We start from the raw sequence: 27,384 nt of genomic DNA, 5'->3' as shown, positions 1-27,384 counted from the left end.
TTGCTTAATGGGCACATGGTTCCAGAACTGAGCCAATCACTTGAGTCTTAATTGTCATGTGACTGATGACTCCTCCCCCCGATGCTTCAGAGTTCCAGTCACTGCAGTTATGCTTCTAATTCCTATATTTTTGCTATATTTAATAATACAAAAAGCAAACTTCAAATACCAATTAACTAATTAACTTATTTGCCTTTGTTTTTGGATTTTTACAGTTTTTATTTTTATTGTTTTATTTTGACATTATTTTTATTTAACATTATTCATTAAGGATTTTTACAGTTTTTTTTTTCTTTTTTTAAAGTTAGATTTTTACTGTTTTATTTTGACTTTATTTTTACTGTTTTTTTTATTTTCTTTTTTTTAAAGTTTGATTTTTATTGTTATTTTGACTTTTGGTTAGTTTTTTTATTTTTAATGTTTTATTTGGACTTTTTTACTGTTTTTTCTTTTCTTTTTTTAAAGTTTGATTTTTATTGTTTTATTTTGACTTTTGGTTAGTTTTTTATTTTTAATGTTTTATTTGGACTTTTTTTTACTGTTTTTTCTTTTCTTTTCTTTTTTTAAAGTTTGATTTTTATTGTTTTATTTTGACTTTGTTAGTTTTTTTATTTTTACTGTTTTATTTGGACTTTTTTTACTGTTTTTTTCTTTTCTTTTTTAAAGTTTGATTTTTATTGTTATTTTGACTTTTGGTTAGTTTTTTTATTTTTAATGTTTTATTTGGACTTTTTTTTTTACTGTTTTTTCTTTTCTTTTTTAAAGTTTGATTTTTATTGTTTTATTTTGACTTTTGGTTAGTTTTTTTATTTTTACTGTTTTATTTGGACTTTTTTTTACTGTTTTTTCTTTTCTTTTTTAAAGTTTGATTTTTATTGTTATTTTGACTTTTGGTTAGTTTTTTTATTTTTAATGTTTTATTTGGACTTTTTTTACTGTTTTTTTCTTTTCTTTTTTAAAGTTTGATTTTTATTGTTATTTTGACTTTTGGTTAGTTTTTTTATTTTTACTGTTTTATTTGGACTTTTTTTTACTGTTTTTTCTTTTCTTTTTTAAAGTTTGATTTTTATTGTTTTATTTTGACTTTTGGTTAGTTTTTTTATTTTTACTGTTTTATTTTGCAGATTTTTATTATTATTTCTATTTTTACTTTTTCACCTTTTTACTTTCACTTTCATTTTGTTTGCTCTTCCATTTTTACTTTTCTTTTTTACTTTCACTTTCATGTTTCTTAAATGTTTATGTTTTAATATCTTCTACTTTTTGTGTCTGATATGTTATATCTGAAGAACCCAGACTGTACACAAGAAATACCTCAAGGGTCTTCCTAGAGAAATATCTTGCACGTCATCTCTCATGTTTATTTTAGCAGGTTAGTTTGTATGATAATGTATTTTTATTCTCTGGATGTTGAATTGTGGGTTTGGACGGTGGTTGTTAGGCGTAGATCTTTCTCTTCTTTCTCTCCCAGCATGCCCCAGCCTTCAAACACGCAGAAGGTCTTGTAAATATATCTTTAGTTCCTCCCACACTAAACCACAGCCATCCAAATCTAGATCTGGAACATGTTGTTAGTCACATTGGACTGAAATCACCACCAATCACATGCTGTTGTTTTTTGACCTGTAGTGTGTAATGTGGATTCCAGTATGAGTGAGCATGTGTTAGTTTATGTATGCGTGTTTGATTTTTAGTTTTTTTTGCGACTCCGGTTTTTTGCTTTCATTGAAGCAGTTATTGAAGGATACAGAATGCATGATTGTGAATGTGACACTATATAAACACACACACGAAAAAAAACAACAGTTTATTTCCACCTCTGTGTAAACTTATTTTCTTGCATTGGTGAAGATCTTTAATTTTCACTGATTGTTTCTGAATAAATTCAATGAAACTCATTATGGTGTCCGAATTTGTTTATTTGCAACCGAATGTTACAGATTATGAGTTTGGAGATGAAAAATAGGGACTTCACAAACGTTCACCAAATTTGACAGTAACATTTAATCAAGTCAATGAAAATACTAGAAAACAAAAATCACAAATTCAAAGCACAATACAAACAAAAAACACAGAATAGAGATGAACTAAATCAAAAACTACAGAAAGGTGGATCTCACAAAATCTATGCATTAAGAAATTTAGAAACAAAATACTTTTTTTTTGCATTTAAAAATAATTTTTAATGACAATTAAATCCCTAATGTCTCATTACAGCAATATTTAAAGTACATTATTTTGTAAACCTGAATTTAATTATGTTGTGGTTTTATGAGTTTTAATAATGTGTCTGGACAGAATGAGCTGCAAATCTAGTACTAAAACATCCTCCGTTGACGATTTAAGCTGTTCTTCATCAAATTTGTGACTAAAGATGCTTGAAACAAACGTTCGGCTCAAACGTATATCACCAGAAACCTCTTCAGGTTAGATCTTACCTGTTCAACCCACAGGCGTCCGGTTCGACTGCTTTCTGATTAGCTGCACTAGTTAGTGAGTTCAGCGACTCACGACGGCTGTAAAACAAGCTGGTGAGTGTGTTTGAGAGCACAGACACAAAGAGAGACATTCTCACGGTCACAGGAAGTCACTTTACTGCAACAGCGAACAGGTTTACAGCTGCGTTCAGCCCATGCACGTCTCGCTCAGGAACGGTCACTGCGGACCGGCTGAGGTTAAACAGAATTAAACAGCAGGAGAAAGAACAGAACACATCCCAAAGTTTGTCTGAAGAACAAAAACACTTGAGTTTTCCTCCGTTAGAGTCTCGGTTCGCTCGCTATTGAACCATCAAACTGTCCCTGACACAATTAAACCACCTCCGCATTATGTGTGTGTGTATGTGTGTGTGTGTCAATGAAGAGACATTTCAGTCTCGCATATATGTGTGTGTGTGTGTGTGCGCGTTCCCATCCGTGTCCACCAGCTGATGCGGCTCTTCTGGTTGCCGTGGTGACGCTGCAGTCAGGTGGGTGTGTCTCCTGTCGTCCCAGAGCAGCACCGCTGTCCATCTCTACATGTCTCTCTTGCTGTCTTTGACTCGTCGTTTGCTCAGTCTGACATCATCAGCGTCTCCTGCAGTGCACAGGGTCAAAGGTCAGGGGTTAGTGAGTTGATCTAGGGTGCACAATTTGGAAAAAATGTAATAGTGATTTTATGATTTAATAATTTAATTATTTTTATAGATCAAACATGTTGATTACATATCAATATTACTATAAAATAATAGTAGTAATGATAAAATGATAAAATAAAAGTTATTTATTTTTAAAAGAATAATAAAATACAATCATAAATACAATATATAATAAAATAAAAAACAAAATATTTTAATAATACTATATAATTCATACTAATATATTAAATTAAATATATTTAATTAATTAATTTATTAAATTAATAAAATGTTATTAAATAAAAATATATTACTACTACTAAAAAATATTAAAATAGAAAATATTACTGTATATTGTACTGTAAAATAAAATGCAACCTTTGGAATAATTGCACTGAGCCATATCTTGATTTAGGTTTTACTCTGATTAATTATGCAGCCCTAGTTGTGGGTTATATATATATATATATATATATATATATATATATATATATATATATATATATATAAAAATAAATAATGATAATAATAGTTAAATAAATTTTTTATAAAGGTTTTAAATGTAATTATAAGTAAAACTAAATAAAATATCAATATTAATATTACTAATGAAAATGTTAACCAAAACAATTACTACTATTGTTATATTTCACAGTAAAATAAAATGCTGCCTTTGTGATTTGAGAAGTCATATCATGATTTTGGTTTTAATAGTGCATCCCTAGTTGTGGGTTTTTGCTGGGGCATTACTATCCCAAAATGCTTTGCAACTGACATATTGTATGTTTAGCAAAATCAAATCCATTTAGAAACTATCCCTTTTGTAAAAAGTTTTAAAATCAAATTTCTTTTACTGCTTAATTTTAATGTTATAATATTTGAGTGTTTTGTTGATTTCTGTGGTCATTAGACAGATGGAGCTCCTGCGTGAGTGAGTGAGTGTGTGAGTGTGTGTGAGAGAGTCTGACCTGCCGCCGGTCTTGAAGATGAGGTCTGCGTTGGGCGCTCCTTTGGGGTGCTGGTAGCGCGGCCGGCGCTCTCTGTTGGTGTTTGCGGGAGCGGGTCTCTGAGCGAGCGACTGCATCATCTCTGAAAGCACACACGAGCAGACGCTCCATCAGCAGCTGTGACACACTGAGGCCCTGTTTACACTAGAGCGTTTTCATTTTAAAACGCATAACTTTTGCTACGGTTACGCCTGTCGTTTACACTACTCCGGCGTTTTCGACCCTTGAAAATGCAGACTTTTGAAAACGCTGCAGACCCTGGTTTTAGTTTGAAAGGGGACCTATTATGCCCGTTTTTACAAGATGTAAAATAAGTCTCTGATATGCCCAGAGCGTATATGTGAAGTTTTAGCTCAAAACACTTCACAGATACATTTTTTTATAGCTTGTTAAAATTGCTACTTTTAGGGTGTGAGCCAAAACGCACTGATTTTGAGTATGTTGCTTTAAATGCAAATGAGCTGCTGCTCCCGGAGAAGTGGGCGGAGCTTCAAGAGCGCAAGCTCGACAATAGCAGTACTAGTCTTTACAAATAAGCATTCCACTATTAATACAAGCCTGTTATCTTTACAGAAAACATACTCTGTTTAAAAGTCAGTCATCTGATTATACTGTGCATAATAAATTTGCGTTTATGAATTACACAGACGGGATAAAAATAACAACATAGCTGGTCTCATGCCATCACAAACGTTATAAGTCCCACTTCTGATTATGAGCTCGACAACTTCAAGCGATCGACTCACATTGCTTTAATATGCAACTTTAACCACCACATTCCTATTCAGAATCATTCTGGCAGCACTTGAAGGCAGCATCAGTGCAAACACACGAGACAATGTTAGCTTTAGCATCATTAGCCTTACAGAGTGCCAAGAAGCTCTTTCAGAAGGGCAATTTGGAAAACAAACGTGTGATACTTACTTTGCCTGGAGCTGACGTTCACGCACGAAGCATTGGGATTGATTCCTAAACATTTAGGGGACGTTACCGATTTGTTCGAGGATATTTCCTTGGAAAATAAAATTTAACCACAGTGTCCTCGGCTCAGATGAGGGGAGATTATGGAGACTCCCATGTTCATTAGTGCATCCCAAAACACAACACTTGTAAAGCCTCTTTGGCGCTGACATTATATATATCTGCAGTAATGGCGGACCGCAGCTTCTCACTCAGGGCTGTGTTTATGCTAATAGGGCAGAGAGCGTCACAAATGGGCGGGACTTTGTCCCCTCGGTGACGTGAACAGAGGGAGAATCTGAAACAGCTCGTTTGGAGAGACTGTTCATGATTTATTGGTTTTATAAAAAAAATGAGTTGGTGGATTTTTAACATTATAGACTGGTTGTTTTCACACACTGCAGCCACACAACTGTGTTCAAACAAAGTGATTTGTCCCTTTGAAAACTCCGGGGTTGCGTTTCAGTGTAAACGGGCCAAAACGGGGACCCACATTCGCTCTGCGTATCCTTGATGACCGTGTACACAATAACATCATTCTCATAGTTGTACCTATAGATATGTAGGTAGATTTCCAATTCAACCGCTCCAAGCACGTAGATGCGTCCGCCATCTAAATAATAGGGAATCTACCTATACACATCTATGGTTGTACCTGCATGAATGGTCATGTGACATGAGTTTTGCGTTTCTGAAACGCTGTGAAAACACCAGTGTAGACGAGGATTGTTTTGATTTTAAAACGAACACGCACTAGTGTAAACAGGGCCTGAGAAAGCTGCGTCAGCGGCTCACCCTGATAGTCCTCCTGCTCCTGCCGCTCGTTGATGTCCAGCGTCAGCTTCTTCATGCGCATGCGCTCCTCCTGCTCCACCTGCTGCTGGCTGAAGTGATTCGCCGCCAGATGAGACGACAGCGGCACGTTCAGGATCTTAAACTACACACAGAGAGTTTCCTCATCAGATCACAGAGACAAACTATCAGAAAGTATTTTAACAATGAAATGACAAATATCACTTTTAATTCCTAGTTTAAATAATTCAATTTTTTTTTTTTTTACTTTTTTGCTTTTTTGGTAGTGAAAAATAAATTGAAATAAAATTTACATTTAAAATTTTATTCTTAAAGACATGCCATTTCTGTGGATAAACTAATATATTAAACTAAGGAAGTATATGAAAACGTATTTTACCAAAGGACAAATATCACCTTTAATTATTTTTTATTACCTTTTTTTATATTACATTTTACTTAATAATTAATATTTGAATTACATTTTTAATTAATTTAAGATTTTCCATATAATTTCAGTGGATGAAGATATTAAGCTATAAGAAAGTATGTGATACTTTAACAAAACATATACAAATATCACAATTCAATTATTTAAAACGGTTTAAATTAAAATAAAATTATTGTACTTGGCTCTAAGAAAGTATCAAAAAGTAACTAAAATAATGTATTATTTATAAACAAAATTAAAGGCAATATTTGTCCTTGTTTTTAGTTAAAATACGATTCTCCTAGCTTAATTCTTAATTTAAATAATTTTATTATTTTTTTTAACTTAATTTAAATTTATTCTGGACAATTTTAGAATTTACTTACATTTTTTAATTAATTAAATATTAAATTATTTTTAAAGATCACATAAAAAAGAACACAAAAATATTTTGCACTTTTACTGAATGTTAAACTAATTACATTTATTTTATATACACTAATTGTATATATTAATACTTCACTTGTACTATTGTTGTTATTACATTGGTACCTTTTTAGCACAATTTCTCATTGCACACAGCTATCTGTTAAAAACGCTCTGGCAATACAAATGTAGTAAGACAGACAAAAATGAATGAATGTCAAGTTTCTGAAAGACTGTGAAGGGTTAAACTGGATCACTGAGACACCAGCAGAATGAAAACAAAGATGCTGTGTGTTTGTGTGTGTGTGCGTGTGCTGTAGTTTACACTCCCAAAGCCACATCCTGAACACACCCTGCAGAACTGAACCATTCCAACACACACACACACACACACACGCACGCTGTACCTGCTGTTTGTTGCCCTTGCGCGTGAGCATGACGAACTGCATGGTGTCGCTGATGTCTGCGTCTGCGGTGCACGAGGGGGCAGGGCTTTTCTTCAGGTGGCTCTTTAACTGCAGGGGAATGGCCACGTCCAGCTGATGCACCTTCACTGCCTCTCCACTGCGCTGCTGCTCACACACACAGTCAACAACACATTTATCCAGCTCACACAAAGATATTATAAAGCAGATATGAAGCTGGAATATATAGTGCATATATGACATTTCTTGCAAATTTCTTTGCACTTTAATAAAATTTGTTTTACAATTTATTTAAAATTGTATGTGCATTGAATCAGATTTTTAATTAAATTAATTTTATTCTTAAAGATCATGCATGTAATTTCTGTGGATAAACTGAGGTTTAGCTATAAGTATTTATTTTTTATCATTTTTTGTTCCTTTCTTTGCTACTTATTTATTTTTATATAAATTGACTTTGCCCTAATTTATAATTAAATAAAATATTTAATTACATTTATTTTATTTTGCACCAAGTAGCAAAAAAGAAACAAAAACAATAAACATTATTTAAACAAGGAATTTAATCTGCTTTATAATTTTGTAATTTATTTAATATTTATATAACCTGAATTTTATTTTAAAACAATTTTAAAAATGTAACATTTTAATATATAATTTTAATTATTAACGTAATTGTTAAGACGTCTAGTAAACATCTAGTAAATTTCACAGATAATTACAAAGAATTGGCAAGTAACAAAATTTTAAAGTAGAAAGACTGAAATCGTATTTTCTTGTAAAATAATAAACTTTCTTTACTTTGTAACTTCAAAAATATTTTTTTTAAATGCATTTTATTTGCACCATTGTCACAGAATTGTTATTGAACTTTATGCATAATTTCTCAATGCACAGCTATATGCTAAAAATATAGATCTAAATATTCAAGCCGATAGTTTTTATTCCTCTTCATGTTTTCAAACTTGAATGCTGTTATTTTTTGTGTGATTTATAGCAGAAAATCTTGAAGCAGCTGTTTTTCATATAAAGTGTTAGTGACCAGAGCTTTTAAACCCCAAAACTGAAAAAAAACACCATTTAATAGACCATATGACTTGGAATAGAGCACACAAGTGCTACTGACTACTTTCTTGGTGTAGCTTTATAAAAGAAAAGAAAATGAGCCATACTTCCAGCACTACACTAGCATACAGTATATGTGACTTTACAATATCCATTTGTGGATTAAAGCTACAAATTTTAAGATTAAGTAAGTAAAGAGGGTCGGTTTTGCTCTCAGAAGGATACAGAAGAGCAAAATCCTGATGGTTTGTTTCGAGTGTTTGTGCACCTGCAGGTTTTCCAGCATCATTTTGTCCAGCGCCTGGATGAAGTCCTCGTCCTCGGCACACGCCACGTGTTTGAGTCCTCCGCCGCGGATAGTGACCTCCTGACCAACACAAACATCAGCGTTAGCTCAGAGAAACCGCCAAACACCCGCTTCAGCCCGACTTCACACTCACGTTATTCTCCTCATCCGTTTCATTCTCTTTGTTGGAGTCGGTCAGATAGTCGGTGTTCTCCTCTTCCTCCTCACGCTCCTCTTCCTCATTTTCTGAGCCCTCCTGAACATGTGCACGACAAAACACACAGTTAAGCTGATTAAATAATGCATTAATGTTTAATCCATCTTGTTTCTAAGCATCAATTTGTCTCTAAACACTCCATTGAGGTGAAGTGAAAAATCTCTCTTTTTTTTTTTTTATCAAGCACATTTATCATAAGACAACAGAAAAAAACCTGAATGGCTAAGTTTTATGTTTAAAATAAGTGTATAAAATGTGTTTGTGTGCGATTTATTTATAAATGAGCATAAGTACTCTTATCAAAGTATTTTTAAATGTAAATTAATATTAAATTTATTTAAAAGGTATAACATTAAAAAATAAATATATACCAAAATTAATATAATAGCTGAATATCTTATATATATATATATATATTTATTTATTTGTGAGTGTATTTATTTATAAATGAACAAAAGTGGTTTTTTCAAAGTAAAGTAATTTGTACCTTTTGGCACGTGGTCAAAGTTTTTTTTATTTAAATGAATAATAAATAAATGTGTTTGTATTTTAAAGGATTAACATTAATTGAATTAGTACATATAATTATATATAAAAAAATTATTATATATAAAATGTATTTATGAATAATGTTATGCATAGAATTTAATTTATATAGAATTTATAATTTTATATATGAAATGGTTTATTTTTATAACATACATATATATGTGTGTGTATAAATAAATAAATCAATACAATTCAAATGGTGTTTTTTTTATTTGCAAATTAAATTCTATTTTGATTTTGTAGTGACTCATGCTGGTGTGTGTTTTTCTCCATCTCTGTGCATCATCAGTAAACTATAATGTATGAGAGAGGAGGCGGAGTTTACAGCTGTCAATCACACGTCTGAAAAACAGTCACCTCCTCCTCGGGTTCATTCATCTCGCTCTCGTTTCCAGACTGCTCCTCGGTCTCTGCTCCTCCCTCGTCTTCATCATCATCATCCTCTTCATCCAGAGGCTCGTTCTCGCCCATGGCGCTGGAGGAGCGGCCGTCTTTCTCCAGGCCTGGACACACACACAGGAATAACTGACTAAACCAGACCACAAGGGATAAAAATAAACCAGTACTACAGAACGATTGTTGTTTAAAACCAGCCGGATGACACACACACACGACAGCATTCCTGAAGAGCTATTCTGGGTCTGAGCTGCTTTAATACTGATACTCTTACACTCGCTGCAGGTATGTGTGTCTTTCTCTCAGCACACGTCAGGCATGAAGCGTCAATGACCGAACGCATTAAAACAAACCAGTGTGTCCCTGTGAGGAATGCTGCTCGACGGGGAGAGCAGAAACATGAGCGGAACAACTAGAAGAACGGCTGCACACACACACACACACACTAGGGCTGGGCGGTGTGACGGTATGTGGGTGTTTCCTCAAATATGGCCATATTTGGCCCTGAAGACTTCAGCAAAACACTGCATAAAACACACTAGCACTCGGTTATTTAATCAGTCTGCTCCACGGTCTAACAGTGAATGTCTCATCTGATCACAATCTAAAATTGTGAACCCTCCTTTTTAAAATGTTGAACTGTCTTTGCACTGACGTCAGACTGATTGATTCATTTGTTATGAATCATATCGGGACCATTATCGTAAACGAACAGTCAAACTATTAAAAACATTTCTGTTAAATAAATAAAAATAATAATAATAAGATGAATAACTTAAATTAAACAAATGAAAAATAAAAGTTGAAATAAAATTGAAGCACTAAAATTACTACCTGAAAACAGAACTAAAACAGAATAAAAAACAAAATAAAATAAGTTAAACCTAAATGCTAATATAAAAATAAACTGACAAAAGCACAAACAAAATACTTAAATACAAAAAAAAAAAAAAAAAAAAAAAAAAAAAATCACACCACTTACCACTTTTAATTAAACTCAAATTTAAAACTAAAACATGTGAAATGAAATCAACATACTAATACAAAACAACAACAGTTATTAAAAATTAAACAGAAAATTTTATTAGAAGTAACTTTTAAAACTGAACTATGACTAAAAATCAAAAAGATATATTAAACTTAAACACTAATATTAAAAAATGACAAAAGCAAAACTAAAATAAAATAATTTAAATCTACATAATACAATCACTAAAATATATACAAATATATAAAAAAAATACAGAAAATATAATAAACTAATAAAATGGTCAAAACACATGACTACATTATTAAACATTTAACAAATTAAAGTGTAAAATGAAAACTGACACACACACACACACACACACACATATATATATATATATATTCAAAATACTACTAGACACAAAAATAACTCTGGAACATATATGAGTCCTCTGATATTTTGTGAAATAAAAGGAAGTTAATCAACTGATGAAGCACCATTCATTTGTAAAGTACTTCATTCACTGATTATCAAAAACACTCTTTACCTCATGCAATACACAATTTCACACAGACACACACAGACAGACACAGACACAGACACACACACACAGACACAGACAGACATACACAGACACACACACACACACACACACAGACATACACAGACACACACACACACACACACAGACAGACAGACAGACAGACAGACATACACAGACACAGACATACAAACACAGACACACACACACAGACAGACATACACACACACAGACATACACAGACACACACACACACACACACACACACAGACAGACAGACAGACATACACAGACACAGACATACACAGACACACACACACACACACACACACAGACAGACACAGACAGACATACACAGACAGACACAGACGCACAGACACAGACAGACACAGACGCACATACACAGACAGACATACACAGACACAGACGCACATACACAGACATACACAGACACAGACGCACATACACAGACAGACACAGACACACAGACACAGACAGACATACACAGACACACACACACAGACAGACACAGACAGACATACACAGACAGACACAGACGCACATACACAGACAGACACAGACACACAGACACAGACAGACACACACAGACACAGACGCACAGACACAGACATACACAGACGCACATACACAGACAGACATACACAGACACAGACGCACATACACAGACAGACACAGACACAGACAGACATACACAGACACAGACAGACATACACAGACGCACATACACAGACAGACACAGACAGACATACACAGACAGACACAGACGCACATACACACAGACAGACACAGACAGACATACACAGACAGACATACACAGACAGACATACACAGACAGACATACACAGACACAGACGCACATACACAGACAGACACAGACACACAGACACAGACAGACATACACAGACACAGACAGACGCACATACACAGACAGACACAGTATCAGACGAGTGTTTTACCGAGTTTGACGAGGAACTCTCTCTCCAGCTGTGTGACTTGAGCACAGGCCTCGTCCAGAGACGAGCACAGCTTCATTTTGGGCCGCAGAATCTCCAGCGTGTCTGTGATCATGTACTCGATGTCGATGGGGAACGGCTGATCTTTAGTCCACACATCCAGACTCTTCTTCCACCAGACGTACCTCTAAAACACACGCAAACAAACAGCGTTTCACTGCGCTGAACACCAAATCTGTAGTCTGGAATAATTCAAGTTTGTTAATGTTTTTGAAAGAAGTCTCTTCTGCTCTTCAAGCCTGCATTTATTTGATCAAAATACAGTAAAAACAGTAAAATTGTGAAATATTATTGCAACTTAAATAACTGTTTTCTATGTGAATATACACTCATTGGCCACTTTATTAGGTACACCTTGCTAGTACCGGGTTGGACCCCCTTTTGCCTTCAGAACTGCTTTAATTCTTCGTGGCACAGATTCAACAAGGTGTTGGAAACATTCCTCAGAGATTTTGGTCCATATTGACATGATAGCATCACGCAGTTGCTGCAGATTTGTCGGCTGCACATCCATGATGCGAATCTCCCGTTCCACCACATCCCAAAGGTGCTCTATTGGATTGAGATCTGGTGACTGTGGAGGCCATTTGAGTAAAGTGAACTCATTGTCATGTTCAAGAAACCAGTCTGAGATGATTTGAGCTTTGTGACATGGTGCATTATCCTGCTGGAAGTAGCCATCAGAAGATGGGTACACTGTAGTCATAAAGGGATGGACATGGTCAGCAGCAATACTCAGGTAGGCCGTGGCGTTTAAACGATGCTCAATTGGTACTAAGGGGCCCAAAGTGTGCCAAGAAAATATCCCCCACACCATTACACCACCACCAGCCTGAACCGTTGAGACAAGGCAGGATGGATCCATGCTTTCATGTTCTTTACGCCAAATTCTGACCCTACCATCTGAATGTTGCAGTAGAAATAGAGACTCATCAGACCAGGCAACGTTTTTCCAATCTTCTATTGCCCAATTTTGGTGATCCTGTGTGAATTGTAGCCTCCGTTTCCTGTTCTTAGCTGACAGGAGCGGCACCCGGTGTGGTCTTCTGCTGCTGTAGCCCATCTGCTTCAGGGTTCGATGTGTTGTGCGTTCAGAGATGGTATTCTGCATACCTTGGTTGTAACGAGTGGTTATTTGAGTTACTGTTGCCTTTCTATCATCTCTAACCAGTCTGCCCATTCTCCTCTGACATCACCAAGGCATTTTCGTCACACAACTGCCGCTCACTGGATATTTTCTCTTTTTCGGACCATTCTCTGTGAACCCTAGAGATGGTTGTGCTTGAAAATCCCAGTAGATCAGCAGTTTTTGAAATACTCAGACCAGCCCGTCTGGCACCAACAACCATTCCACGTTCAAAGTCTCTTAAATCCCCTTTCTTCTCCATTCTGATGCTCGGTTTGAACTTCAGCAAGTCGTCTTCACCACATCTAGATGCCTAAATGTATTGAGTTGTTACCATGTGATTGGCTGATTAGCAATTTGTTACACCAAACAATTGAACAGGTGTACCTAATAAAGTGGCCGGTGAATGTATATTAAAATGTAATTTATTTCTGTGATGCGCAGCTGAATTTTCAGCATCATTACTCCAGTCTTCAGTGTCACATGATCTTCAGAAATCATTATAATATACTGATTTACTGCTCAACAAACATTTCTGATTATTATCAATGTTGAAAACAGTTGTGCCGCTGAATATGTTTGTGGAAACCATAATTCACTAACATTCAAAAATTAAGAGTTAAAAAAAGAAATTAATACTTTCATTCAAGGACGCATTCAATTGATCAAAAGACATTTATAATGTTGCAAAACAATTCTTTCAAATAAATGCTGTTCTTTTGAACTTTACATTTATCAAAGAATCCTGAAAAATAAAATGTATCACAGTTTCATATGAAGCAGCAAAAACTTTAACATTGATAAGAACCATTATTAATAACTGAGCACCAGTAATAGATCATATTTGAGCACCAAATCATATATGATTAACAATGTTACATTTGTGTAATTAAGAGTTAATGCATTTGCTTAATGTGTTTAATTGCCATAATAATAATGATGCCACAATGCAAAATAAATTAGTAAATGTAACTAAAAATAGGCTTCAATTTCATTATGCAATATCTTTTTTTATTTAAATTTTTATAATTATTTTTGGGAGGCAAGTTATAATTGCTGCATAGGAATTTGAATGTAAATGATGGATTTAAAAACAACATCTAAACAGCTAATGTATTGTTAAAAAAAATGAATTCAGACAGAAGAAAACTCATTTGCTGTCACTGTATTTTTTTTAAATACGAAACATTTTACAAAAACACATTTATGCAATCTAGTATTATATAATATAATATGTGACCCTGGACCACAAAACCTGTCATAATTCCGAAATTGAGATTTATGCATCATCTGAAAGCTGGATAAATTATCTTTCCATTGATGTATGGTTTGTTATGATAGGACAATATTTTTCTGAGATACAACTATTTGAAAATCTGGAATCTGAGGGAGCAAAAAAATCTAAATATTGAGAAAATCTCCTTTAAAGTTGTTCAAATGAAGTTCTTAGCAATGCATATTACTAATCAAAAATTAAGTTTTAATATATTCACGGTTGGAAATTTACAAAATATCTTCATGGAACATGATCTTTACTTAATATCCTAATGATTTTTGGCATAAAAGATGCCATGATAATTTTGACCCATACAATGTATTTTTGGCTATTGCTACAAATAAGCAATACAGACTTAAGATTGGTTTTGTGGTCCAGGGTCACATATAATATATAATTTTCTATAATAATTTTAATATATTTTTAATAATATATTTATATGTTTTTTAATCTTTTTTATTTTTTTACAATATTACTGACAAATACTATTTTAGTATGGTGGAATTTAATTATCGCTGAAATTCAATTATGAAATATCATCTATGAGCTCAGAATGATAACAACATTTATGATTTTATTCTGTTGACAGCCCAGGTTTTACCACCAATCACAGGAGACGTCGCACACGATCATCCGTCTGTGATTGGCTGGTCCAAAGGCAAACGCTCACCTGGAAGTAAATGAGGAAGCAGTCGAGCTTCTTCTTGCTGGAGCCGCGGTCGAAGTACTGTCCGCAGGTGTCCAGCAGGGTGCAGACCAAGCGGATGCGGAACAGGTGCTCGGGGGGGTCCAGCGGGCTGGGAGAGCCGTCTGTGTTCACGCCGAACGAGGTGAAGGAGAAGAGCGTGCGGAAGATGACGGCAGACTCCACCATACGGTAGTTATACAGCTCACCCAGAAACTTAGCGCTGCTGATCCGCCGCTGGTTAAACTTGGGCTGGTTCACCTGAGAACCAAACACACATCAACATCTAAAGCATTGAAAAATCTATAATCGAAGCATTAGATAATTGTTTTTTGATTCTGACTAGAATTTACATCATATAACATTGTTCTATTATTATAAGTGCACTGACAAATGCAATTAAACAACTCTCTTTTTAATGTCACTATAATTAGAACTATAGAATCAGTTACTATATTAGTACTAAACTTGATCAACACTGAACTAAACAGATCCAAATAATCCAAAGAATTTTGAATAATCCATGTATCATAGTTTTTTCAAAAAATATTGTCAGCACAACTGTTTTCAACACTGATAATAATCAGAAATGTTTCTTGAGCAGCAAATCTCATTCGCAAATCACAAATTTCCTTCGGGACAATAAAGTTTATATTATCTTATCTAATCTTAAATCAGTATATTAGAATGATTTCTGAAGGATCACGTGGCACTGAAGACTGGAGTAATGATGCTGGAAATTCAGCTTTGATCACAGAAATAAATGACAGTTTAACAGATATTCACACAGAAAACAGCTGTTTTAAATTGTAAAAATATTTCAAATATTTTTCCTGTTTATTACTGCGAAGCTGCTTTGAAACAATCTGTATTGCATAAAGCACTATAGAAATAAGAGCGACTTGACTAGAAGTAATGCAATCAAGTAATGGGTTGTAACACACACACACACACACACACAGACCTCCATGCCGAGGCGGATGTCCTCCAGCACACCATCCACCACATGAATGCCCACGTCCTCCTGATACGCCACCAGTCCGGCCAGCAGGTTGGCCACGCAGTGGATGCTGTTGTATTTGACGTTCCAGATGTTGATCATACAGCAGATCAGGTAACTCTTCACCTCAGGATCTTGCCAGGGCACCTTCCTCAACTGCCTCAACACCTACAGACAACAAAACTGATTTTACACACAACTAAAGCTAAATGCACTCCTCCAGTATTTTGCTTTGTAGATTGGGAACAGCCTAAAATAAATCTAATACAAACATTAATACATTTAAATGATATACATTTTATAAATAAATCTTTATATGTATATTGTTATGTTATATATACAATTTTTCATTGTATTTATACTTTACATACACACACACTATTATTATAAAACATGATATATTTTATTATGCATTATTATAAAAGTATATTTAAATATATTTTTTGTTTTTAATGTGTTTTTAAAGCATTTACAATATTTTTTCATAATATATTAGTTAATGCAGTATTTTTATATGTTATATATTATATGTAAAATTTGTTTACAATAATATATAGACTAGTTAAAAAATGATCATATATATATATATATAGCACTGAACTGAGGGGTTTGACGGCTTCAGTGATTATTAAGATTGTGCTTTCTTGATACAACTCATTCACAATTATAATAACTTTAAGTTTTATTTTTATTCACAGTTTTAAGTTTTATTTTCAAGCTACTAATAGGACTAATGACCACATACACATTGCTACATGTCAGGAGTGACATAATTGACAATCACACTGCCTTATGTTCATGCTTCTTTTGGCCACAAATTATAATAAATATATGTTCATATTTAGCATGATGTGGGCCACAAAATAAATGCGGTACCCCTGCGTCCACCGCATGCGTGACACACCTTCTCAGTGGTGACCTTGGACAGGTCTTTGTAGAGCAGTTTGCGGATGTACTCCTGCAGCGGCGGCCTCTTCTTGCGGACCGTCTTCTCCATGGGGGGCGGGTTGCAGTAGTAATAGGCGTTCTCCACCATCGTCACGTAACGCACATCCAGATGCTGAGCCTGTTTCTTACGCATCATTTGCTCCTGTGAACACACACATGATCAACAGCATGAAGAGGGTGGCTGCAGGTTTGCATGTTAGTGTGTCTGCTTGTGTGAAGACGGACCAGTAAGACGCTCGTGCGCAGGTGAGAGTCCGGCGAGCGGAAGAGAAAGCGTCCACAGGTCTCCAGCAGTGTGCAGGCCATCTCGATATGATGGTGAGAGAAATCAGACAGCAGCATCTGCGCACACACACACACACACACACACACACACACACACACACACACACACAGACACAGAGAGAGCATTAGACATGCTGGAATAAATGTCTGTATTGAGGCTATGATGATACCAAAGTTTCAGCAGCCTATGTTATTATCAGCACATGAACTTTAATATCACAGCAAAGATAGAATGCTACTGACCCAGTGCTATTCTACTATTACTGATATACTATTAGTGTATTAAAAATTTAATTTTAATATTTGCAGGGTTTTTTATATTTTCATTTCATTTAAATTTTTAGTAAAAAAAAACATTGTAATTTTTTTTTATTTTAATTAATTTATTTTTAAATATCTTATATCTTTTTTTACTTCAGTTTTAGTCCTAGTACTTTTAGTACTTCCATTTAAAATTATTTTATATATTAGTTAGTTCCAGTGTAATTTTAGTATCATTGAGATACTATTATAGTTTTATTTATATTTTCAAGATATTGTTTTTATATTTTCTGTTATCATTTTAATTTCACTTAAAGTTTCAGTATTTTGTTGTTTTTTTGTCATTTCTATTAGTTTTTTTTAATTATGTCTACATAGCTCTATTAATTTTTATTTCAGTTTCATTTGTTATTTTAGTGCCTCAAGTTAAACGTATTTATTTTTTATCAGTTAGTTCCCATGTAACTTTAGTATCACTGAGATATTGTTAATATTTTTTATATTTAGTTTGCATCTTTATTTTACTTAGTTCTTTGTCATTTTTATTATTTTTTTTCTAGATAGTTTTTATGTCTATATGATTTTTTTAGTTATTTCAAGTTAAAATAAATAAGAAATACATATTTTTTTAATATTTTAATTTTATTTCAAGTAACAAATGTGTTTCTTATGGTTTGAGTTTGTTTTTGTTTTAGTTATAGGTAACTATAAAAACCCTGGCTTGTCTGTTTAGTTTTCAGTTCTCTCATTAATTCTATTAACATTTCTAATTTTGTTTTAAAGTTTTTTTAAGTTTAAGTTTTTCATCTAATATTTATATTTTATTTTAGCTTAATTTCAATGACCAAAAACTAAAATACACTGTATTGAACTCACTCCTTAATATAAAGCACATATTAAATAAAAATAAATCAAATTAAAAGAGATTGCTATCATTACATTTTTTATTTTAGTATGGATTGTTGACATCCCTAGCTAGTACACACTGTAGGTGTCATCAGCTCACCTTGAGGCAGTGCAGCGTGTCCGTTTTGGACAACATCTTGAACTTGGCCAACTCCCCGATGAACCTCACCGTCTTATTCTTGGTCTCAATGTTGATTTGGTCCTTCTTTCTGATCTGTAAGAAACACACAAACACACACACTCACTTTCATGTGTTATTTGTGTTAACTAGTTTCTGGTGACTTGCAGACCCAGACTCATTTTAGGGCATTCTGACTCTAAAATAGCTTGTTTTGGTACTAAAATACCTAGTTTGATAGCGTTTAGCCAATGAGAAACACACTCACATGAAATCTGAAATCTCCTTTGAGCATTGAGCAGAGGTCATCAGCTATGTCAGACATACACGGGTGTAGAGTGGCCACCAGACGAGCGTAGAACGGCAACAGATCCAGCCTGACACACACATTTGTAAAATTATTAATGCACAGCCACACTTCAAATCTGAATGAACACTTGATAAGATCAAATGACTGAAAACTCAAGAGCTCTGGCTCCATCTAGTGTTCACATTTACAGATGCTGTAAACAAACAAACACACACACACACACCTCTGTCTGGGTACTGTGAAAAGAGCTCGAACCAACTTCCTGCGATTGGACTTGGTGTTCATGTTCATACAGAAGTCCATAGCAGCCTGAAAACACACAGGAACACGTTTGAACACAAAACAAGCATAACAACCCATCAGCCCCATATGAAATAAAGCTGAAATAATATAAACGTAATAAATTAAAAACTTACTCTTAAATGAAAATTAGATGTGGAAAATAAATAGATTTAAGATAAATCTACGTTTTTTTTTAAATCATTACAATGATAAAAGCATAAAATGACAAATAAAATGAAAATATATTAACAAAAAATACAAGTATTCAATGAAAAACTTAAAAATAGAACTGATATATATATATATATACTTTATACATATATTTAATATATTTTATATTATTCATCAATATATTTAATATATAAACATAACTTATTTTTCTTAAATATATACATGCATGCATTTGTATTTATATATACACATAATAAATATACACAGTAAACATTATATAAACAAAAACTTTTATTTTGGAAACAATTAATCGCGATCAATCGTTAGACTGCACTAATATATATAAGTGTATTAAAGATGAATAGAAATATTAATAACCTAATAAAATGATTAAAAACAACAAAAATACTAAAACTAAAATGAAATCTGAAATATAAACAAAATAAAAGTATGCAAAGCTTTATCAAAAATTTACAATTATAACAGAAAAAGTTTTATTACTAAAATTACAAAACTGACATAAAAGTAAATCAATGATAAATAAAATATAAAAAAAACGAATAAAAAATTATAAAAGCTCAACAAAATTACTAAAATTAAAATAAAAACAAATCTAAACATAAAATAAAAGTATTCAATTAAAAAAATTGAATAAAAAGTATAATTGGAAGAAGTTTTAGGTTGAAGTACTAAAGTTGTGTGTTAAAACTGTGTGTGTGTTTTAACTCTTAACCTTGTCAATCAGGTCTCTGTTGATGCAGTTTGGGAGCTGCTGGATGAAAGCGTCCACGATGAGTTTAAGATGAGAGCCGGTGCTGGCCTCCTCATCCTCCTGCTCTGTACACACACACACACACAAATGACATGACAATTCAAACACTGACTTATGATAATGAATCTGATTGCAATCACTGGGGAAAAAAAGCAAAATACAGATAAAGTCGGGCTGCTGGAAAGATCCTGCACATCCCCTTCAGTGCCCTCTGGAGGTTTAGGAGGTGCATTGATCAGTGTGTTTCATTGAGAAAGCATGTTTACCTTGCTCATCCAGTAACTTTTTGGCCAGTTCTTCACTTTCAGTCTCTTCAGGTGTGTCCAGATCTATAGGGTCATCAGTGATGTCCAGCGCTTCCAACTCCATCTCCAACTCCTCAGTGCTGTTTACCTCTTGTCCTTCTGCACACAAAGACCACATAATGTTTCACATACTTAAAAAAATAAAAAACTGGATAAACAAACTAAAAATGACAAAACCACTAAAAATAAATGCAAATGTATTACTACAATGAAAATAAAAACAGAAAATGGAAAAAATAATGTATGAATAAAAACTGATTTATAACATTAATAAAAACTATAATCTATATCTCAATGATACTAAAACAACACTGGTACTAATATTACAACAACTGAAATAAAATACATGCTAAATGGGGAAATAAAAGCAATAAAAATGATTTTAAAAAATACCAACCTATTCAAATTACTAACAAATTACTAAGGAAATTACTAACAATTACCAAAAAGGAAAAAAAAATAATATAAAAATAAAGGCTAATTCTAAATATTAATAAATACTATGACAGTATATAAGTAATAGTGGAAGCATTCGGTACCTTTGCTGGTTTGGCTGCCCTTCTCGTTGTCCTTGAAGAGTATAGCAGGTACAAACGCCTTCAGATCCACCAGGTTCTCGTAGAAGTTCCTTGCATCCTCGTCCTCCCAGATCCCTCCATCCAGATCGTACTCTCCCGGTTTCCCCGGCGTAAAGATATCGATGCCCGGACCGTGTTCTGCCACACAAATCAACAAATCATGCGCATGCCAAGACAAACTCTTACACGGATGAAGTCGTGCCGACTGTCGCACCTTCCTGGATGGTTTTGTCCTGAGGAAGTTCAGGCATGTTCTCGTCCAGCAGATCGGCCAGCGTTTGTGTGTTTGCCAGCAGCTTCTGATAGGAGGTGGCAAACTCCTCATACTGCTTATGTCTGTCCTCGCTGAGCTCTCCTTTAGAGTGCAGGATACGCCTGCAGAGACACAAAACATTATTATTACTATTCAAGTGCAATCAATGAAAACAATTCCAAAGCTGAAGCACATCTCAGAGCAACACACAGCACTGGTTCTGAATCTGCATTTTACAATGAATCGGTTGAGTGAATAATTCAATAACCCATTCATAAAGACAGACGTAGCCTAACTTTCTGAAGGGATCAGCTGGACTGAGTTAATGAATCATTGACTCACTCATTAAGATTTAAGGAAATGGATCAGATAGGGATAAATTTAAGTAAACGCATTTATGCCAGTTATGAGCTTCATTAAATATCAGTTATTTTATTATAGTTTTTATTAATATTTTGAATTCGATTTATTTTCATATTTTCTGTTTTCATTTTAGTTAAACGTTTTAGTCATTTTGTTGAGTGTTTTCAATATTTTTAATATTTAAATTTTATTATAGGTTTATTAATATTTTTAATTCGATTTCATTTTCATATTTTCTGCTTTCATTTTAATTTGAAAGTTTTGGTCATTTTGTTGGGTGCTTTTGTCATTTTTATTAGTTACATTTTATTATAGTTTCTAATTAAAATTTTGAAGTAGTTTTTATTTGTCTATTTTCATTTTAGTTCAAGTTTTAGTAATTTTCTTAGGTGTTTTTGTCAATTTTATAATTTTTTTAACATGTTTTTATTCTTTATTTCATTTTTAGTTATTTTTGTATATCATTTTAAAAAAATGAGAAATGCTGACTTGTCAACTAGGTGAAATATGTTTTTTTTCTTTTTCCACAGTTATTAACATTGTGTAAATGGAAGACTTCAATATCCAGACGGACCTGTTCTGTCTCTCGATGTTCTGCAGCTCTCGGTGGTCTTTCTTCAGGTGTTTGGTGAGGGAGGTGAAATATTCTCTCAGCAGGTTCTGGAACGGCTGCTGTTTCTCCGCATTAATGATCTGACTGGGAGGGAAGGACAAGCTGAACTTCTCCACCGCATTCTTGACCTTCCGCGGCACCAGCCCGGCGATATCGTCTCCGCAGTGCTTGCAGAAGCTGATGATGACAGAAACGTGAGTGTGCGTCTCTCGGTCGGTGCCGATGATGTTCTTCAGCTGCTCGTAGATGAGCGACAGCCCTTCTTTATCCGTGAACAGACCCACGATGGTGAGCTCGGCGATGAAGCGCAGGTCGGTCCGCAGTTTGCTCACGTTGGGCGACTTCTCCTCCTTCCTGGCCTCGAAGTGCCTCTTCCAGCCGCCGAGGAGAAGCGGTGCGAATTCGGCGTAGCGCTGGTGGAACAGGGAGCAGAGATGCACGGCGCAGCCTACGTCCGAGATCTTCAGCTTGGCCTCCACCATGGAGCTCACGGCCTCGCCGATGTACTTGCTGAGGTTGAGTGAGTCGAAGTCCTGCGACAGCGAGCCACGCTGCTGCTCCGTGAGCGTGCGGAGCTTCTTGACGAACGCCGTGTTCTTCTTCAGGCTGGAGTCCAGGCGGCTGAAGAAGGCCTCCTCGGGACGCGTCTCCTGCACGTGCTGGTTCTTCGCTCGCAGCTCCTTCCTGCTGTGGTGACGCTCCCACGCCTCCTGCTGGAGCTGTTCGGACTCCTCCTTTTCCCTGATGAGAAACAAACAAACTGTGATTACAAAGAATCAGAGTTAATTAAGTAGCAATGAGATGCTATTACCGTATTGACCCGAATATAAGACCACCCCGCTTTTTCCAAAAAAACCAAAAAAAATAAAAATCTTGTGTTATTAAGAATTTTTTTTTTCTTAAATTATTTTTATATTTAAATTATTATAGTGAGTGTGATGATCACTTAAGAGGTTCATCTTTGGTATTCGTATTAGTTGTCTAACTATTATGTGTTTTACAAATATACAATATAAAGCTGATATATCACTTTAAAAAAAAAAAATATCATGCATTATGTAAATAATTTATGTATTTAAACAATTGCTGAAATGAAATATTTTTTACGTAATATTTACTAAAATAATCAGAAATAAGTAAATAAACAGATTTTTTTCCATATAGCAACGTCTTGATTCGGTGGTGTGTATTGTATATATATGTATAAAAAGCTAAAAACACATCTCTTCCATCTTTATTTGACCCTCTAACTCTAGCACTCTCTATTTTAATTCGATTTTATTTATTTGTCTTTTTAATTAGTTTTATATAAAAAAAAAAAAAACACTTGACCCTCTAACACTTGCACTCTATATTCGTTTTCCAACTGCTTGTTTTCTTTAACAAAAAAAGCCTCTAACACTAACTTTCTCTATTCTTTCATATATATATATATATATATATATATATATCAATCTTGCTACGTGTACTGTGTTAGGCTAAGCGAGACTTGTTATAGCACTTGCTTATCATTACTCTTTTGTTGGTTTTGATTGCTTCTATTGTCTTCATTTGTAAGTAGCTTTGGATAAAAGCGTCTGATAAATGACTAAATGTAAATTTTTATATTGCATATTTTTTCCTATTTTAATTTTTGTTTTGAAAGTATGGTAAATACTGGTAAAATGTACCAACAATCACATTTAAAAATATACACTTTTTGATATACCATAAAAATAACAGGTAGCCCATCTGAATTAGGCTATCAATCTCATAGTAGCTAGTCAAAATTTCATAAACAGTAGAAGTTCTAAATTCTAAATAGAAGTTCTAACAATTCTAAATGTTTAAAAAAATATATATATATATACACACACACATATATATATATATATATATATATATATATATATATAAATTGAAATATAACAACAAATAAAAAGTGGAGCTTTAATCAGAATGCTGTATTGAAAATTATGTTTTTCAAAGAACTTGGTTTATTTGCAACAATACCAACTTTCTGTAGGAATATTACATTTTTTATATTTAATCATATTTCATATGTTATTATTGGTAAATATGATTTGAAATAAATATGACCTTAAATGTTCCTTTAGTGTTTTGGAAAAAATATAGAGAACTGTGCTATATTGTCCAGCCCTCTTACTTGAGTTGTGCAGCCTCTTCCTCTTTCTGTCGTCTGGCTTCCTCCTCCAGGAGCTTCTTCTCCTGCTCCTCCTGCTGTCTCTTCTCCTCCTCCTCTTTCTTCTTCTGCTCCTCCTCTGCCCTCTGCTTCTCCTCCTCTTTCTTCTTTCGCTCCTTCTCCTCCTTCTTCCTCTTGTCCTCCTCAGCCCGTCTCTTCTTATCTTCCGGCGTCTTGCCTCCGTCCTTCTTCCCGCTCATCTTGGTCTCATCTTTGCTCTTGTCGCGAGACGCGGCGGCCGGTCTGTCTGCGTCTCTGTCCTTGTTGCTGAAGGAGCCCGTCTCTCTCTCCTCCATGTTGACGGACTTCTTACGCTCAGCAGGCATACTGCAACTGCAAAACAAAACAATAAAACAAATTCAACCATATTATTTTGCATTTTTAATAAAATTTTGCATAGAAAAATATACTGTTTACAAATGAAATTTTGCATATGGAACATGATTTACAAATTATTTGTATTGAAATACATAGTTTTTAATTTTTTTCTGCATTTTTTAACTAAATTTTGCATTAAGAATATTACACTGTACACATTTTTATTTTATTTTAAATATTTGTAATCAAATGTTGCATATGACCATGGAATATTTTTACGTTTTTGAAAACAATTTGGCACTGAAAAATTATACTGCAATTTAATACTTTAAATAATCATATATAATACTATAATAAAATAAAATATATACAAGTTTCATTAAAAAACATTGTTGTGTATACAGCATACTGTTTAAAACATTTTAATTTTTTAAGTTGCACTTTTAATAAAAATTTTGCATTTAAAATATTACACTGTATACTTTTTTATATATATTTTGCACTTGTAATCAAATTTTGCACAAGGCATACTGTTCTTAAAAATATTTTGCATTTTGAACAAACTATGCATAAAAAAAACCATTGTACTGTATACGGCATACTTTTTTAAATATTTGTAAGAGCATACTGTTTTTTTTATATTTTGCAGTCAAATTTGAATCTAATTTAGCATTGAAAAATGTACCGTATACAGAATACGTCTCTTTTTAAAAAGATTTTCCAATTTTAATCAAATTTTTTACTATATGTTAAATTTATGCTGTATACAGTGCACGTTTTTGTTTGTGTTTAGTTTGTTTTATTTTGTTTTTAAGTTTTGCACTTTTAATCACATTTTAAAAACTATTATCAGATCAAATTCATTAAAAATGTTAGTCACTCTGGATAAGCTGTACTACTGCATTATGGGATATATATATCATCCCAGGCTGCTCTGGTTGTATATGTATACCCCACATTTTGGCCATGCCGTGATTATTTGATTGGTTTATTTCAGACATGTAAGGTGTAGTCCAGGTCAGGTGGTGTCAGCACCTCAAACACACATCTGTCAATCACGCTCAGGTGTGTTTAATGAGTTAATGGTTCTAGAGACTCTGCAGGATCTGATCTACAGACAGATTCCGGTTCCGTGTTCCAGGCTCATACAAGCCAAGCCACACACAAACACTCTCAGAACACATTCACACACGTATCCTACTGTGTATGCCCTAAAAAAGACCCTCAATAACAAACAAAACAAGGAACAAACACATCGTCCAAATAAAAACAATCAGCAACAGCTGCATTAACAAAAGCCGGCCAAATACACCAGATAAACACTTTCTGTCACTGTCATCTCAATTAATAATATGCAGTTCATATATAACATAAATGCGATCATTTTAATGAAGCGATTTGATGTTTTAACTAAGTGTTTATGAATTAGCATTAGCCGTTAGCTGTTTGAGGCCGCTCATATGTCAAATATCAACAAATATCAACACGTTTATGCCGCAAACAGACGGAAATGATAGAAACAAAGAAATTTTCTGTCAGTCATATGAACATTATTGTGTTTTGAATGAAATGTCAGTCTTACCTCATGCGCTTGTGTTAATATTCATAAGTTTAGTCTGAAAATGACGGCGCTCGACAGTTTTCAATAATAGGACCCCTGAATATGGCGTCCCCAAACGTGCCTGATCAAAATATATCATTCACCTCAAAAATAGCCTACGTGAGGAAAAAAATGATAAAACTGCAAACCTAGAAAAATACATATAACACGTACATATATCCTAATATCCCTAAAACAAATACACATCACACCTCCAATGTTTAGCTTTAACCCGTTTAATAAATCTATCTATCTATCTATCTATCTATCTATCTATCTATCTATCTATCTATCTATCTATCTATCTATCTATCTATCTATCTATCTATCTATCATTAATCACCAGAACGATATATTGCATGTATTTATAGCCTAATATTAGCAATGTAAGGTTTCAGATTCGTTTAGTGTCATTTTTATTTAGTTTAATAAATCTAGCTAGCTATGTAATCATGAACCACCTGAAAGATTGTAGTTATTTCAAAGTTACAAATAGTTACAAATGGCATTTTTTTTATTTAAAAGAAACATACAGTTGTAGCTACATATTCATTATTCAAACAACTACTTATAAAATACATTTTTACATCAGAAAGTGTCATAAACCTGAGAAACATCTAATATAAAAAACGAAAAAAGCTTGCAAATCTAGCCTATATAAATGTGTTATTAATGCCACAAAACTGTTATATTGGTGGCCTGCAGATGGCGCTATTGACACGCGACAAACACATTTAGAAGAATTGATGAGTCTGGATCCACTGGGTTTTGATCATTTGTTCATCATCATCATCATCTGTGTCTCATAAGTGTGTCTTT

General features: G+C 33.9%; 1 protein-coding gene across 1 annotated transcript; it reads right to left on the bottom strand.

Moving 5' to 3' along the window:
* Positions 1 to 1,900: 1,900 nt before the first annotated feature.
* LOC306861807 (regulator of nonsense transcripts 2-like) lies at positions 1,901 to 26,633 on the bottom strand. The gene is made up of 22 exons (XM_079404293.1): positions 26,548 to 26,633; positions 24,612 to 24,980; positions 22,427 to 23,206; positions 21,451 to 21,611; positions 21,198 to 21,374; positions 20,620 to 20,757; positions 20,315 to 20,418; positions 19,352 to 19,437; positions 19,087 to 19,195; positions 18,801 to 18,914; positions 17,474 to 17,590; positions 17,205 to 17,390; positions 16,265 to 16,468; positions 15,286 to 15,561; positions 12,157 to 12,340; positions 9,630 to 9,775; positions 8,661 to 8,762; positions 8,489 to 8,587; positions 7,138 to 7,302; positions 5,878 to 6,019; positions 4,084 to 4,204; positions 1,901 to 3,075 (listed from the first exon to the last, which is right to left on the bottom strand). The coding sequence occupies exons 1-22, from the start codon at positions 26,550 to 26,552 to the stop codon at positions 3,066 to 3,068; spliced, it is 3,795 nt and encodes a 1,264-aa protein (XP_079260419.1). The 5' UTR covers positions 26,553 to 26,633; the 3' UTR covers positions 1,901 to 3,065.
* Between the last annotated feature and the right edge of the window lie 751 nt (positions 26,634 to 27,384).

Source organism: Barbus barbus (genome assembly GCF_936440315.1).
Source record: "Barbus barbus genome assembly, chromosome: 42".
NCBI lineage: Eukaryota > Metazoa > Chordata > Actinopteri > Cypriniformes > Cyprinidae > Barbus > Barbus barbus.
This window is presented reverse-complemented; position numbering and strand designations above follow the sequence as displayed.

What these genes read in the sequence shown, in the direction of transcription:
- LOC306861807 (XM_079404293.1), bottom strand. An exon ending in AAAGTTACTGGATGAGCAAG is followed by an intron (nt 20,419 to 20,619) that starts GTAAACATGCTT and finishes GTGTGTGTACAG; the next exon opens with AGCAGGAGGATGAGGAGGCC. An exon ending in GCTTCCTCATTTACTTCCAG is followed by an intron (nt 12,341 to 15,285) that starts GTGAGCGTTTGC and finishes CGTGTGTTTTAG; the next exon opens with AGGTACGTCTGGTGGAAGAA.